The sequence below is a fragment of the Branchiostoma floridae genome, chromosome 18 (genome assembly GCF_000003815.2).
Source record: "Branchiostoma floridae strain S238N-H82 chromosome 18, Bfl_VNyyK, whole genome shotgun sequence".
Classification (NCBI taxonomy): Eukaryota; Metazoa; Chordata; class Leptocardii; order Amphioxiformes; family Branchiostomatidae; genus Branchiostoma; species Branchiostoma floridae.
In genome coordinates, this window is record NC_049996.1 from 11,262,735 (window position 1) to 11,276,772 (window position 14,038).

The 14,038-nt window shown below is 40.4% G+C and overlaps 1 protein-coding gene across 7 annotated transcripts in view; it reads right to left on the reverse strand.

Annotated features, from left to right (window-relative positions):
* LOC118405660 (mitogen-activated protein kinase kinase kinase 12-like) overlaps positions 1-14,038 on the reverse strand; it is a 36,848-nt gene that overhangs the window by 9,595 nt on the left and 13,215 nt on the right. For 4 of the 7 annotated variants that reach the window (XM_035805242.1, XM_035805244.1, XM_035805243.1 and 1 more), the window contains exons 2-3: positions 11,159-11,404; positions 2,082-2,314 (exon numbers count right to left, since the gene is read on the reverse strand). In XM_035805242.1, coding sequence (XP_035661135.1) covers positions 2,082-2,314; positions 11,159-11,355 — 430 coding nt within the window. In that variant the 5' untranslated portion in view covers positions 11,356-11,404. Of the gene's footprint in view, positions 1-2,081; positions 2,315-7,457; positions 7,719-11,158; positions 11,405-13,280; positions 13,417-13,873; positions 13,966-14,038 lie in introns of those variants that run through there. The other 3 variants (XM_035805240.1, XM_035805241.1, XM_035805245.1) reach the window with 3 other exon arrangements.

Consider the following 14,038-nt stretch of genomic DNA (forward strand, 5'->3'; position numbering starts at 1 on the left):
TATACACACATTAATCACACCAGTGTTCTCGCCAGGAATTTTTCACAGCGTCGGGCAGGGGTCCGGGGGCCGCCGAAGGCCCCCGGCGGGGTCCAGGGGCAGAGCCCCGTTGGGGGGACCCAGGGGGGCGAAGCCCCCCGGAAGCTCTTGCATTTTAGGCTATTGAGAAGGCTTATTTTATCATTTTTTAGGGCCATATCTACGATAATCGCAGCAGTCACTTAACTTCTCTTCAGCAGTTTGACGTAACAATATTTCGGGTCAAAGCTTCACAGACAACTAAAAACTCATAAACAACAAACTTTACTCAGCTCAACAGTACTTAAAAATATTGTCCTGGTTGCCATCCGAAGTTGAAGCGCTTGTTTATAGCGCTAGTATCGCTGTTAGCAGCGGACTTTTGTTGACGGTCTCCCTGCGTCCTCGCCGTTAGAGTTTAGACGATATTCCCACGGACATGTTTCAAGAAAATACCCGGTAAAAACCGCTGTTCCGCGTCAGATTCCATTCTTTAAAACATGTGGGACTCGGTGTTACAGTCTAATAAATATTTCGTAGAAGCATCGCTGTGGGAAAGAAAGTCCAAGGAATGTAATATTACGCAGCATGAAGTTCGCTGTAAACTTACACACGGCACATGACTGAAACTGTAAACAACAGCCGCGTTTGATTGATAGCCGGCGGCCCTTTCATCAAATCGTAAAGATGCCGACACTGCCCTGGCGGTTTGTGGGCGGGGCCGCAAGGCGAGGCTTGTCGGCGAAACTAACGCCCGGGTTTTACATACAAACTTACGATGGTTTGTATCTTACGAATGCCGATACAAAGAGCTTTAAATTTAGAACAGGAATTTTGGGAAAGCGACCCGCTCTTGCTCCAGAATTATGTCGGAAAGAATTGATTCTATTTCCCGCGCTGAAATAAAAATTACGCAACTATCAGTAACAGCCTATGTTGGTCAACCGACCTCCCCAAATAAGGACATTCTCCAGGAACTGGCTGTTCCGGGGATGGATCACACCCCACTGATCACTCGCAGCACACGCGCTACTCATTTTATATTTTTTGGGGGCACGAACGCAGGGCGGCACACGCAAAATTTAGAACAGGAAATTTTGGAACGCGACCCGTTCTTGCTCTTGAAATGTGTCAGAAATAATTGATTCTATTTTCCGTACTGAAAAAGAAAGACGCAACTGCTAGTAACAGCCTCTGTTTATCAACGCCGCTCCCCAAATAAGGACATTGGCGGGAAATTTTATACACATTGGCTGTTCCGGGGAGAGATCCCACCCCGCTAATCACGTGCGGGCAAGGCCCTCTCGCGTCTGTGTTTACATTTCCGCGCGCGGGAACGCAAGGGGGTGGGAGGGGCTGCGAGACAGCGGTACGGCGGGCCGGTGATGTAAAACACCTCCCTTCGAGTTGATAACTTCCTGAAACAGCAAAGGCGCGTGCTTGGCGCGTGCCTATGTATTTTTACTACGATATTTTTCTTTTATTCCCCATTTTTTTGCCGCTATGCTGGATGAAATAGCAGCGTAGCGGGCTTTTTACAGCGTCATTTTTCCAGCCCACAGCGTATCGGCCCGCTATGCTGAAAAGGCCTGGCGAGAACACTGAATCACACATAACACTAAAGAATATTATGGGAACATTTTCCTTCAACTTCTGAAAATATATATGTTCAAGTTTTGATTCTTGGTAATTCGTGGTTTTAGAATACAGCACTTTGCATAAAAGACTAGGAAAGGAAAAAGGAAAGTGATCTCTATCCAGTTTTAGCTCACTGAAGAGCTAGTCTTCCACTGGTCGTGACATAGAGGACAGACACTATGTAAGTTACAGGTTCATTGTACTGGGGAAATTCCCCTAGTTCTTATTCACAAGAACAATAAACAGTGGGTAAAGCTTAACAATCTGTCCTAAGGACTGCAACCATTTCCAGTAGCGTGCATGTCGGGTGAGCAACACAGCTGGAATCGAACTCACAGCTTCTAGTTCCAGAGGCAGGGCAGCTAACCACTGGACTACGCATGCCACCCTAGGACATGAAAGACATGCACTGTGCTGCAACCTACCTCCATTTTTCAGTTCATTCGTCGTTGCCTTTCCTATGATGGTCCACACAGGCCTGAGGCAGCCCAGGAGCCCGTCAAACCAGCTGCCACTGCGGTTGGCTCCGGTGTACTGGAGCTGCACGTTCTGCGCGTTGTCAGAGGACGAGGACTTCTCCCCAGGTGCACACTGGGAAGTGCACGGCGTGGGGCTGCGATTCGGGTCGGTTTCATCGCTGTCCTCTATGCACAGTTTACTGAAAGAAGTGACAGAAACAATTGTTTTAATTTACTACTCGGATCTACTTTCTTGTCCATAATGCTTCTTTAGGAACGAATTTGCAACAAATGGATGGAAAAAAAGTTGTGAAAGACCAAGGAAGAATCGCAATCACCACGATTCGGGTCGGTTTCCTAGTGTGAGTGGATCAAATCTATTCTGGTCTAAACGGGTGGGGAAGTTCCCAGGCAACCTTCATAACCCTGCTTCTACTATTGATCAGCTATTCCTCATCACTCACAGTCAGGATCAGGTCTTGATACATGATGACCAATGAGGAAAAAAATGAAAATGTAACTAGTCAAACTCAAAGAGTTCCAAGTGTGTTTGATGCAGTCAAAGTGAGTAAGGGATCTTCATAGATTAAAATCACATCATAAGATTTCTCCATAGGCAAAAAAATATTGCAGGTTGGACATAATAATATGATACACATTATACAAGTCACAAGAGACGAACCACAAATAAAAGCATCTAAACATCAGATTCTCTGCTCCTACAACTTCAAAGGTAACTACCAATCTTGTTTGTAGTATAACCGCAGGCAATAACATGGGCTAACTAAACCAGTTTCAAAGACCACTGCCTGATAGAAACAACAACTTGAGCTTAAAATCACAAAGCTATGAATCCATTTCTTATACATATTGACCACCCACCCACATATCGGAGAATCATCATATTGTATATTCATGTCAAAAATTCAAATATTGACTGTCCATTCCAAAAGGAGTGGCTCTTAATAAGAAAGAGGAAACATATCATGTACCTACATGACATATACAACCTTAATGACACAAACTGTATATGATACACCTATGTTTCCAAGCTTCATATTTGCATGACTCCCAACTAACGTAGCATATGGTTTAGCTGCTGTTAGTCACAGTTCAATCCCGATACATTTAGTGATCGCTACGCAATCGTTTTCTACGTACCCACATATCCAGAATCGCCAAACCATGGCTGCTGTGCAGAGGAAATTCTTATCCTTTGAAGAACTTGTTTTGTGAGGTGTCATGGTTTCCGAAAGGTCGCAGGGCAAATCATTTCCCTTGTGCTAGCGGGGTATAGATCTCTCATGTCAGCGTTACCGTGGCAACCATTATCTGCAGAACTACGCCGCTGATGGCTTAAGTGTGCGCTGTATGAGATGGCATGTCATTAAGACATTTTTCTCCCATTCAAATGACAGCAATTCATTTGGTTGGATTACAACGCAATGTACAGCCAACACAACTACATGTAGTCCATCATCTTCCACTCTTCAGCTTAAGACACTTCCTCACCTTTAAGTCATATATCTTCCCTTATTTCGTATCTTTAAGGATCTGTCCTTGACTATTGCATTGAAAAGCATTCCTCACAACATAAGCAATACTCTTTCCTCCTTTGTGCGATTAGACTGACAATGGGACAATTAAAAGTAATTAACGCTAGTTCACCTTTATTCACGAGTTAACCTTTATCCATTGTAATTTAACACCAGGGTATTTCCGGATATCTAGTCGATGGACGGTGGTCTCAAACTGCATTATATTGAAAAAAAAAAAGCAATTTGAAACCACCGTCCATCAACGTGATATCCCTAAGTATCCTGTTTTTTGGTACAAAGAGTATAGGTTACCCTGCGAATAAAGGTGAACTAGCGCTACTTGCATGATTTAGCCATTACACAAACTTGTAAAATGCATATTAACTATTATAATGTAGATTTTAATGCTGCAATGGCTCTATATGTTTTGAGCTATTTTTTAAGTTATGTGGAATGCAATACGTATAGTTTTATGTGGTAAATGTAAACAGGTCTCGTAATGAGGATGCAATTCGCATTGTCTCATGCTTGCAAGGTCCTTACGGAATAAAAATAAAAAACAATAAAAATTAGAAGAGATGAAATTGTTACCTTACCAGGACATTACCTTTGACAAATGACAGGAACACATGTGAATGTGAACTATCTTATTCCAAATATGTCGTTTGTAAATCTTTTTAAAATTCCAAGTATCCCAAAATCATGTACGTAATGCTAAAGCTCACTGCAGGTAGAATGGATATTGACACATTCACATTACTCAATACTAGATGTGCAATAACTTTGCAATTTACCCATACACATATTGAAGGGTTTGAACTACATGTAAAAAAACCAACCACAAACATTTTACTTTTGCTTTTTTCGAATTTTTTTCCCTTTTACACGAACAATACTTACGAATAACATGCTATGTTAATGAGGGCTTTAAGGTGCAGATAGTTTTCTGGCATGGTCTTAAACAAAGCTGTCTAAAAAAGTACCTGTACAAGAACACTTCTTATATAAATCTTATATAAAATATTGTGAATACCATCCTTTATTGATTTGGAACATTGATTCATAATGATTAAGAAAAAAAAGGAGATTTTCCTCTTAAATGCTGTAATGCTAGTTCACCTTTATCCCTGGGGTAACCTATATCCATTGTTTTCCAGTCAATTGACAGTGGTTTCAAATTGCCAGTTTGAAACCATGTGCACTGTCAGTCAACTTGCTTTCCCCAATTAAACACTGGATATAGGTACCCCCACAGATTAAAGTGAACTAGTGTTACCAGTTCCTTGAGGGAAGCCTCACAAATTAAATTCTAGAACTTGTCCTGAATGAACCCATAAGAACCAATCAATTCCCGGTGCCCTCCGACATTCCCGTTTAATCCAAGGTCACGACGCAGGCAGAATTCCACCTTGGTTGACAGAGAAATATCCCATTGAGAAAGAGGTATTGATAATGCATTAAAAGTCCTGCATACCAATGTTGGACATGCTACACTTATTTCATGATCCAGGCACAGCCTGCGTGGGTGGATGCAATTTCCTCCCTGATAACTTCTCGCATAAAACTTCTGAATGAAGGCCAGAATTACCATCTATCCAACTGCAAACTCCTAATCTGTTCATTCACAAAAAAAATTCTAACTTCATTACTCTAAATGGCCAAAACCTTCAATGAACACATCCAAATACTTTCAACATATAAGCATGTAAGCCACAAATGAAATACTGTACTCTGTCAATTAAATTGGATACACGACCAATGTATGAACCCTGAATTAAGAGCTTGTTACAGACATATCTATGAGGCTAAAAAGTAAAACATTAAGACTCAAATATACTACTTCTTCTTAACAGAACCTGAAACACTTGTTTGATGGATATTTCTGTTCCACTAGGTTCCTGTCTGATTTTAAGGGCTCTTTCCCTTGTCTGGGCAATAACCTCAAGTAAACTATAACTTTGGCAACGACTAACTAGCAACACCTTTCGAACCTTGAAAACTTTTTAAAAAAGCACATTAAATCAAGTAAGCACTGTACTAATGTCTTGTTATAGATATGGTTTTTATACCTTTTATACCTTTCTTAACATCACAAAAACAGCAGTACAAGTTGACATGGGAGAACTTATTGGCTGTGAAATACAGAAATGTAGCTAAGTCTTGCTGTAATCTTCCCCGGACATATTCTGTTGCTTGCAATTTGCAGCAGCCACCCACACAGCCCTCTGTACTCGCAGGATTCCTGGTCAGGGTAGTAGGGACCAGATCTGGCAGGTCGTGGGCACGCAATATTGGATATTCCGCCCACAAGAAACCCACTGGACTATTAAACCAACCCGCTACCCACCACTGAAATACCAAACTGTTCAGTGTTCACCACACAGACAGATATTCAATAGCATCACGACTTAAAGTTCAGTAATATCAAGTTAGACTATACTTCATTAACATGGATTGGAAAAGGCTTATAAGAAAAAAAACAAGATATGGTAATTGTAAAATGGTGATTGAAATAGTAAGTTTTTATGAAGTTATCATGCTTGGTATGGGATAGACATATACAGATGGAGAAAAAAATGCAGGTGGCTATCTAAAAAATATGTACAAATTTTAGTTTGATCCTTTCCTGCCATACATATATCAAGACACTGACAAGAAAAAAGAAAAACATAGCGTAACGCCATACTGCATAGTACCACAACTTAATTTGGCACAGAAATCTTTTCCTGCCATATCAGGTAGAAAGAGAAAGAGAATCATATCAAAATTATCTAATGTTGCTCAATGTTGTTGACAACCATAAACCTTTTGTAAAGGGTACAAGGGCATTTCATACCCCACTAAAGTTGCCCTTTGTTTTTCAATCTTTGATATTTTATAAAGCCCTTTTCTGATTCAAGTTCAATCTATAACATTTGAAATCTTTAGCTGGCTGAACCACAAGGTTATTTTTGCTCAGAAAATAGATTATCAAAAGTCATGATGTGAAGGTTCAATAAGTCATGTATCTATAAATATTTAATTGATAATGAACTTTGAAGTTTGTGAATTATTCATTGGGCTTTCGGCTTGAATGTTGTTTCTTTTTGTTCTCATATTTGTATACAAATTTTATGTTTGCTTCCATTTGTATGACATTGTACACCAGTCATCTAGAATCTCGAAGTATATGTGTGTACTGAAATATCTTTTGAGCAGCTAAAATGCAACTGTAACATTCTATCGTAAAAACAAAATGTATGGTTTTCTTCCTTAAAAGTTAAATGCAAAAAAAAACAAATACGTAAAACCTTTAAGATAATACACATTTTCACATCTCTTAAAAGTTAGACTTATATTTGAATATTGGAGATATAACAAGTTGTGAATGTGATCCGTCCATCAAAGGATAATTAAACTTTCTTAAAACATCTATCTTCATCTGCAACAAAACGAAGCCCCGGTGCCTTTCCCAGGAGTTGGCGTAACACCCGGGCCCCAGTTTCATTTTGTGAATGGGCGAGCCTTATGAATGGGCCCGAACACCAGGCAGAAGCGAATTACCCCATAGGAAAGGGGCTGCCTGCCTCCATCAATGGGGTAGTGGTGCCATCAATCTGCCGCCTCTGACGTCAATGCTGACACCAATTGCCAATGGCAATGAGTTTCTGAGCCACTCGATATGAGATATCGACCCCACGGAGGGGAGCTGGCCCAACAAACAACTTCATTCAGCAATATTGTGCAAATATCGCTCACGGACTGGAAGACGCACCCCGGGAAAGATTTCAGGAAACGGGAAAAAAAACGGAGATAGCGTACTCACCAGCTGCCGGGGCAGTCCGGACAGCTACGCACAGAAAGCTTGGTCATAGTCCTGGGAAGAATTTTGACGTCGTGAATGGGGGAATCCCCCAACTAGAACACACACGCAAACGAGGCCAAACTCAGGCTTGTCGAGGAAAGGAGCCACCAAATCCCGGCACTTCCTCAAGCTGTCACGGGAACCATAACATGCTAAGCACAAAAAAAGCGCTGACACCGCAATGGGAACCGTCAAAATTATTACATTAATAGCAGACAAACAACCGTCGGCAGCACATCAGTGATAAAAACCACCAACAACCCTTGCCTCAATTGGCATTCATGAGATCCAAGCATTGCAGCACGCCAACCAATCAGGCGGCTCCTATCCAACCATGTGACCAGGTATTTATCTTCCCCTTATCTTGTCAATATTATAAAAAGGCTGCCTTCTTATTTCCCGTGGGCGTATTGACGTCACGAGACCATTAATCCGCCCTCAATATTCCAACGTCAAATCGATGGCGCGCCGGCGTGAGGAGAATGTCTAACGACGTTTCATTCATCTTTTGCCGGCATGAAGTGCGGGAGAAGCCGTTACTCAGATAAATGGGCCCCCTGATCAATAAAACCAGGGTGGTTGGCAAGCGTTACTGCTTTTATACCAGGGAAATGCAGAATCTGCTTAACCCCAACTGTCAGGTTAAAATCTGCAAGAAAATTTTTTTGGACCGGCAGATGCATTTAACCTTCTCCTTACTGAGGTTATCTTTTGGTACAAAATTTGAACGAGTTAAGGAATATACTACATGGAGAAAGTTACAGGTCACTGAGCTTTATTTTGCAAGGATTCAAATATTTTCAAAAAAATCAGTAGTGCTTTGTTCAACCCATTGGATAGACCATTATACATTTTTCTTTCAAACTAGTTCAGTGATGAAACTGATGTTGCACATTGTAGACACTGTCTTTTCTTTAAAGTCATTTTCTGGATGTTGAACCTGGGCAAAATTTTGCAGCTCCTATAAGAAAATACGCATGTAGGTACGGCTACCAATGTTTCCTGCCATCTGGCCCAAGCAACATCAACATCTCTCCAACCATTTGAGTGCACCTTTGATCTCTAACTCTGCACTCTCCAGTGCTTTTGAAGGGCATCTCAGGACGGAGGAAACAAATGTCCAGAGATGAAAGATTCTGAAGTGAGCTTCACGAAAAAAGCAATCACACTCCACTCACAACGATCAGCCAACGTGACATTTACAGAGGGAAAGCTGACGGATTAGCGATTCGTTCTAAAAATGACATTCTGTAAAAGGCTTTAGGTTCGCAGGGATTCAAATTTACGGTTGAGAAAATAGTGTGTTTGCTGCAGTTTTAAATCTAACGATAAAACGACAATAGTGATGCTACAGTCACATGACAGAACAAACATTTTTGAGGTGGTTTTAAATTTGCGGTGAATAGGTTATGGCAAAATCTGAAAACATAAAACCTATGTGAACATTTTCCCTTGTACAGCACTACTGGCATTGGTGTACATACATGTATAGAACTTGACAGTAACGTGGTTACAGCTCCGTTATGTTCGACTGGCGGGAATGGCAGCTTGAGAAGATTGCATTTTGAGTCTCTCCAAACCGAATAGACGCTGCCCCATGATTTCATTATGAAAGATAATGCAGGTGGATGTTGGGAACGCAATTGTGGCATTTGTCATAATTGTTCAATCAGCTGTGCACTTCGAAGTGACCCTGTGATGTATACAAAGACAGCACTGCTAAACTGGTTTGATAGCAAAATTCAAGGATAGGAGAGAAAACTGACAAGATTACTTTATAACAATAAAGATCAAAGAGTTCACAATTGACTAGTTTCAGAAGTTGTCCAGCCCAGCTTCCAATTTGTTTGAAACTTTGAAGAATGGTTTTTAACTGTTTCAGTGTCGATGCTGATTGGAACTGGGCATCTGAATATTAAGCTAGGTACTTTGAAGACAACAAGAGAAGAGAAAAAGAAGATCGTCAAAAAGAATGGTGGGAAAAGAAAATCACAAAATATCTATACTTGGAAATATCGTAAAAGATTATATTTTTGGGAAAGGTATCTGAAAGCTTCATATCAGGTTACAATTTTGGACATAAAAGGTTAGTTAGAAAAACGTGTTTTATCAGTAACCTTGATGGTCTAGCTCTAAACTTAGATCAAATCAACATGCTACGTAACAGATACTGATAAATTGTAGAAAAGTGATACTATAGTCACAGAAATCAACACCACGCTTCTCTCAGGGGTCACATCACCCATTCCAGTACAGCTAAGCACCTTTGTTGTCATGACAACAAGCACAGACTTCGACATCTGATCAGATGATGGACTCATAAAAAATGTGTCGATCTCTTTTTTTGTCCAACACCATTTCAATGACATTTGACAACAACACAAAAAAAATCATTATATCATTAAAACTTGGAACGCATTACGAAAGTTCTGTAAGTTGTACTGTATGAAAAGGTAAAAACAGTTATACAAAAAATACAACAACTGGTTAGTTAAATGTGCAGGATTCTAGCAATCCATGCAACTATTGATAAACTGTACGAACACCTTTCTTCTGAGGCATGCAACTGATTCCATTTTCTATTGTACCCTGTATCAAAAGGCTAAAGCAAGGAAATTGTATCCTGACTTGCAACACACAAATAGGTCAAAGTAATAAATTTTTCCTCCATCATATAAAGGTAGATGTCAACCATTGATAAGGAAACTTCATATCCCCTTTACATCCACCCACCACCACTGGCAAGCGAAGCTCTCATAAAAGTATTGGATAGCTTGCATGATTGATGAAACACAGATTTTAGGTTGTGATGAACACATGAGAAAACCTCCTCATCTGTGACAAACAGATAGACTTGGAAATGTTTGATTATTCTGATCCTCCCATGTTTAAAAGGTCAAAATGGCAAACCGGTTATAGAGGTGTTTGCAACATTAGTACAGAAATGGTTGCTGTCCCAGGTGCTGACTTACCTTCAAACAACTAAACCTAGCTCAGGCAAAGTCATTAAAAATTCAAAGTTCTGTCTATCATAGGAATAAAAGGCTGACACCTTTTCAATCATAATCTAATCTCTTGTAGACACTGATGTGCATGACTGTAGAGGGACTAAAATCTCTAAAAAGGTACCTAGACATCATAATATACAATTTAAATGGCTCCACATAAACATATAGCTATCATTTCTCAACTGAGTGCTCCTACAATGGGCATAGATTAGTGTTAGTCCCAACCAGATTGGCAGAAGAGGACTTTGCCTGTCTGATTTTCTAATCTGACAGTTGTCCCCGGGGGTTTCAGGTAGACACCATAGGCGCCAATCAAGCATGGCAAACCTTGGTAACCATGGTGACCAGACACCCAAGGGTATACCTGCAGCCTTTTCATGAGTTCAAAGGGACCAGTTCAAAGTGTGTTCATCTATTGGTACAAAAATATCACAGACCAAAACTACAAACACATAAGGATGCATTCCCTTTCAGAGGCAATCCATCTGTAAATACATACGCAAACATAACACTTTGTACATACATAAAATAGAATATTGTCTATACAATACATACATCTTTGAATTATTACTGTATTATACAGAGTGAGACAGAGTACTGTTATTAACATTTCATGTACATGTAACTTACTACATGATATTATGCGTAGCTTACCTGTTGGCAAAGTTCTCAGTGTCGGTGCTTGTGCTGAGTACGCCGGGACTTTTACAGCGCTCGTTGACGTCGTTACTGGTGAGAATATTCATGTGGGAGGGGACGTTGCGGCTGTCGATCGGCGAGTCCTTGTGGAGGATGGCGTGGTCGGGTCGGTCGGCAACCGCCGTGGCGGCCATGACAGGTTCTGTGTGCATAGGTGGGAGGAGCGACCGGCGCTTCACTCAAACTACAAGCTGCTGTGCCCTGCAGGAGGAGAACAACAACATGGACTTACTACAGAGTATCTTGTACATAGGATTTTAGCCAGGCATGCGTCCAGGTGTCATTTGGATGCGCTGTTCTAAAAATAACAAGGAATTGGTCGAATTAGATGTCCTTTCACTGGGAGCCGATCCTCTGACAAGCATAAGATTCTGAATGACTGGGATGCCACCATGTCATTTGTGCTTGCCTCTCTGACAGTAATTTTGCCCCTAAGGATACCTTAGAATGCACCATCTTAATCGAAAACTCTGCACCATGGAAGGTGGATGCCCCGGACCCCCCTACAATAGTGGAATTTACTAGTACATCACTACCGCGACTCACCAAGAAAGGATACCGTAAAATAAAATCCTAGCTAAAAGCCTGAATTGTATCTTGTACAGGATCAGACAAGGGTATCCACATAGCTGAGATGAGAACATCCTCCCAGGAGAATGACAGACATGCTGGCACCAGGGAAGACACAGGATCAGGTTCGACAGAACACCTGCCATTACACATGGAGGAGCACTGATTCAGGCGGGGAGGGTCGCGGCAGTTCTGTGCACGTCGGAAAACGGCATTGGATTGTTTCGGATTTACAACTGGTGACACACAAATTATTAAAGATTAAGAAGGAACTCGTGGGCAGCTACAGTGCTTTTTTTTGTCTGATCAAATATTTGCGTGAAATCATGTTCAATTTTAGTACTTAGTTTCATTCCAACAACAATGAATGCAATCAATATTGTCATTGTGGCTGATAGAAAGCGTTGTGACAACAAAAACAAAAATAAGATGGCAGAAGGCAATCAAAACTTTGTCTAGACAAATTTAGATAGACAGTATAAACTATAAAGATAAGTAACAAAAATAAATAGCTATCAGCATCATAACCATGAAGTTTGACCCATGTCCTGACAGCTATGCTAACGAAATAGAGACAACTTCCTCATCCCAGACATCACATAAAAATAAATAGTGCCACAGACAACCTTGATCCAAAGTTTACACTACACAAAATACAGAGTAATTCCAAAACATTTCATTGACCTTATATAAGGTAACTGTCCTAACGCTCCAGTGATTAAGTCTAGTAAGTAGAATCCAAATTAAATCTAGGATTCCAGACATGCCCTGATTCCAGACTAACTTGATTAGACAAACCAGCAGGCCTCAAAACGATGTCCTGAGATCCAGACTAACAACTGTCCAAGGTGAAGGCTGATTACATGGTCTGATGCCTCATTCAAGGATGACACTAAAAGACTTCCAAGGACTGTTATCCTATAGATTATAGAACCCAAGGCTCTTTCAGGACATGGTCAGGTTATTCAGTTACAAGGCCTTTCATCCCTTGGCAGTAAATATCATTTATAGAAACATCTTTTGCCACCTGAGACCTGATTTGTTGTTGCTAGCTTATGGAAAGGTCTACTACACACATGTTACCATTTTGAAATGATCTCCTACAGGTAATCAAAAGATATAGGGATGCAAGGATAACAATAAGATATAGGGATGCAAGGATAACAATAAATGTTTTTATGAACAGGCTTATGTAGCAATGATGAATACCAGTCACTCTGAAATAACATCCATAGAAAAATATTTCCATTCATAAATATTTCCATTTGGGTACCTACTGGCTGGCAAAATACACCTGGTGACTATTATTATCATTATTCAATATCTCTTAACTCTGGCAACAAGAAACATGTGAAACGCGGAATAAGGTAGACATACAAAATCATCAACATTCATTTCTGTAATGTGCACCATCATAATAAAATGCCATACATTTATAAATATGTAAAACCTTTCAATATACGATTTCCCACATGAAGTAATCTGATGTGAACTGATACTACCATACCTGTGATAGAGAATAAACTCACTGCCCCATGTTTATTCTCTTCTCCATACAATGTTGGTTACGAGTGACATAAAGCAAGGCGGCAGCTCACACCACAAGGATGGGAAGCACACACAAAGCCAGCTGTTACTTCCCTGTGCTGTACATGGATGGATTATATATCATAGGCAAACACAAGGCCTGTAGGAAACCCAGGAATGCCCCGGGGAACCACTGACTCTCATTTCAATACCCACTGGGAGCAGGTGGTAATAAGATGGGTGATAACAATATTATGTAGGAAAAACTGGCAGCAATGAAATAACTATGTCTCCAAGAAATGTACCAAAACATAAATAGTGTTACATGTACTGAAAATTTGACTCCAAGATATATACATATTTAACGTACTTCAGAGGTTGTTTAAAACATAACGGCATAATAAACAAAAATATAATGAAACTTCCTATGCTATGAATATTAATGGAAACAAATTATCATACCCAGCAGAAATTCACCAAAACATCTTTAAATTTTTATATACACTATAATGTTGCATCAGAACATTGAAGATATGAAAATTACAAACAAATCCAGTGATAAAAGCCACCTACACTGAATATTAAGCAGCCACAGAGCCAGTGGTCCCCAGCCTACCTACGCTAGTGGGCCAAGCAGATTGAATGTGAGGGGACAAACACACAGTTCCATAAACATTCATGGGGTTATTTTTAAGGGAAAGGCACTAACATGGGCCATGATTACATAGGACGGAGGGT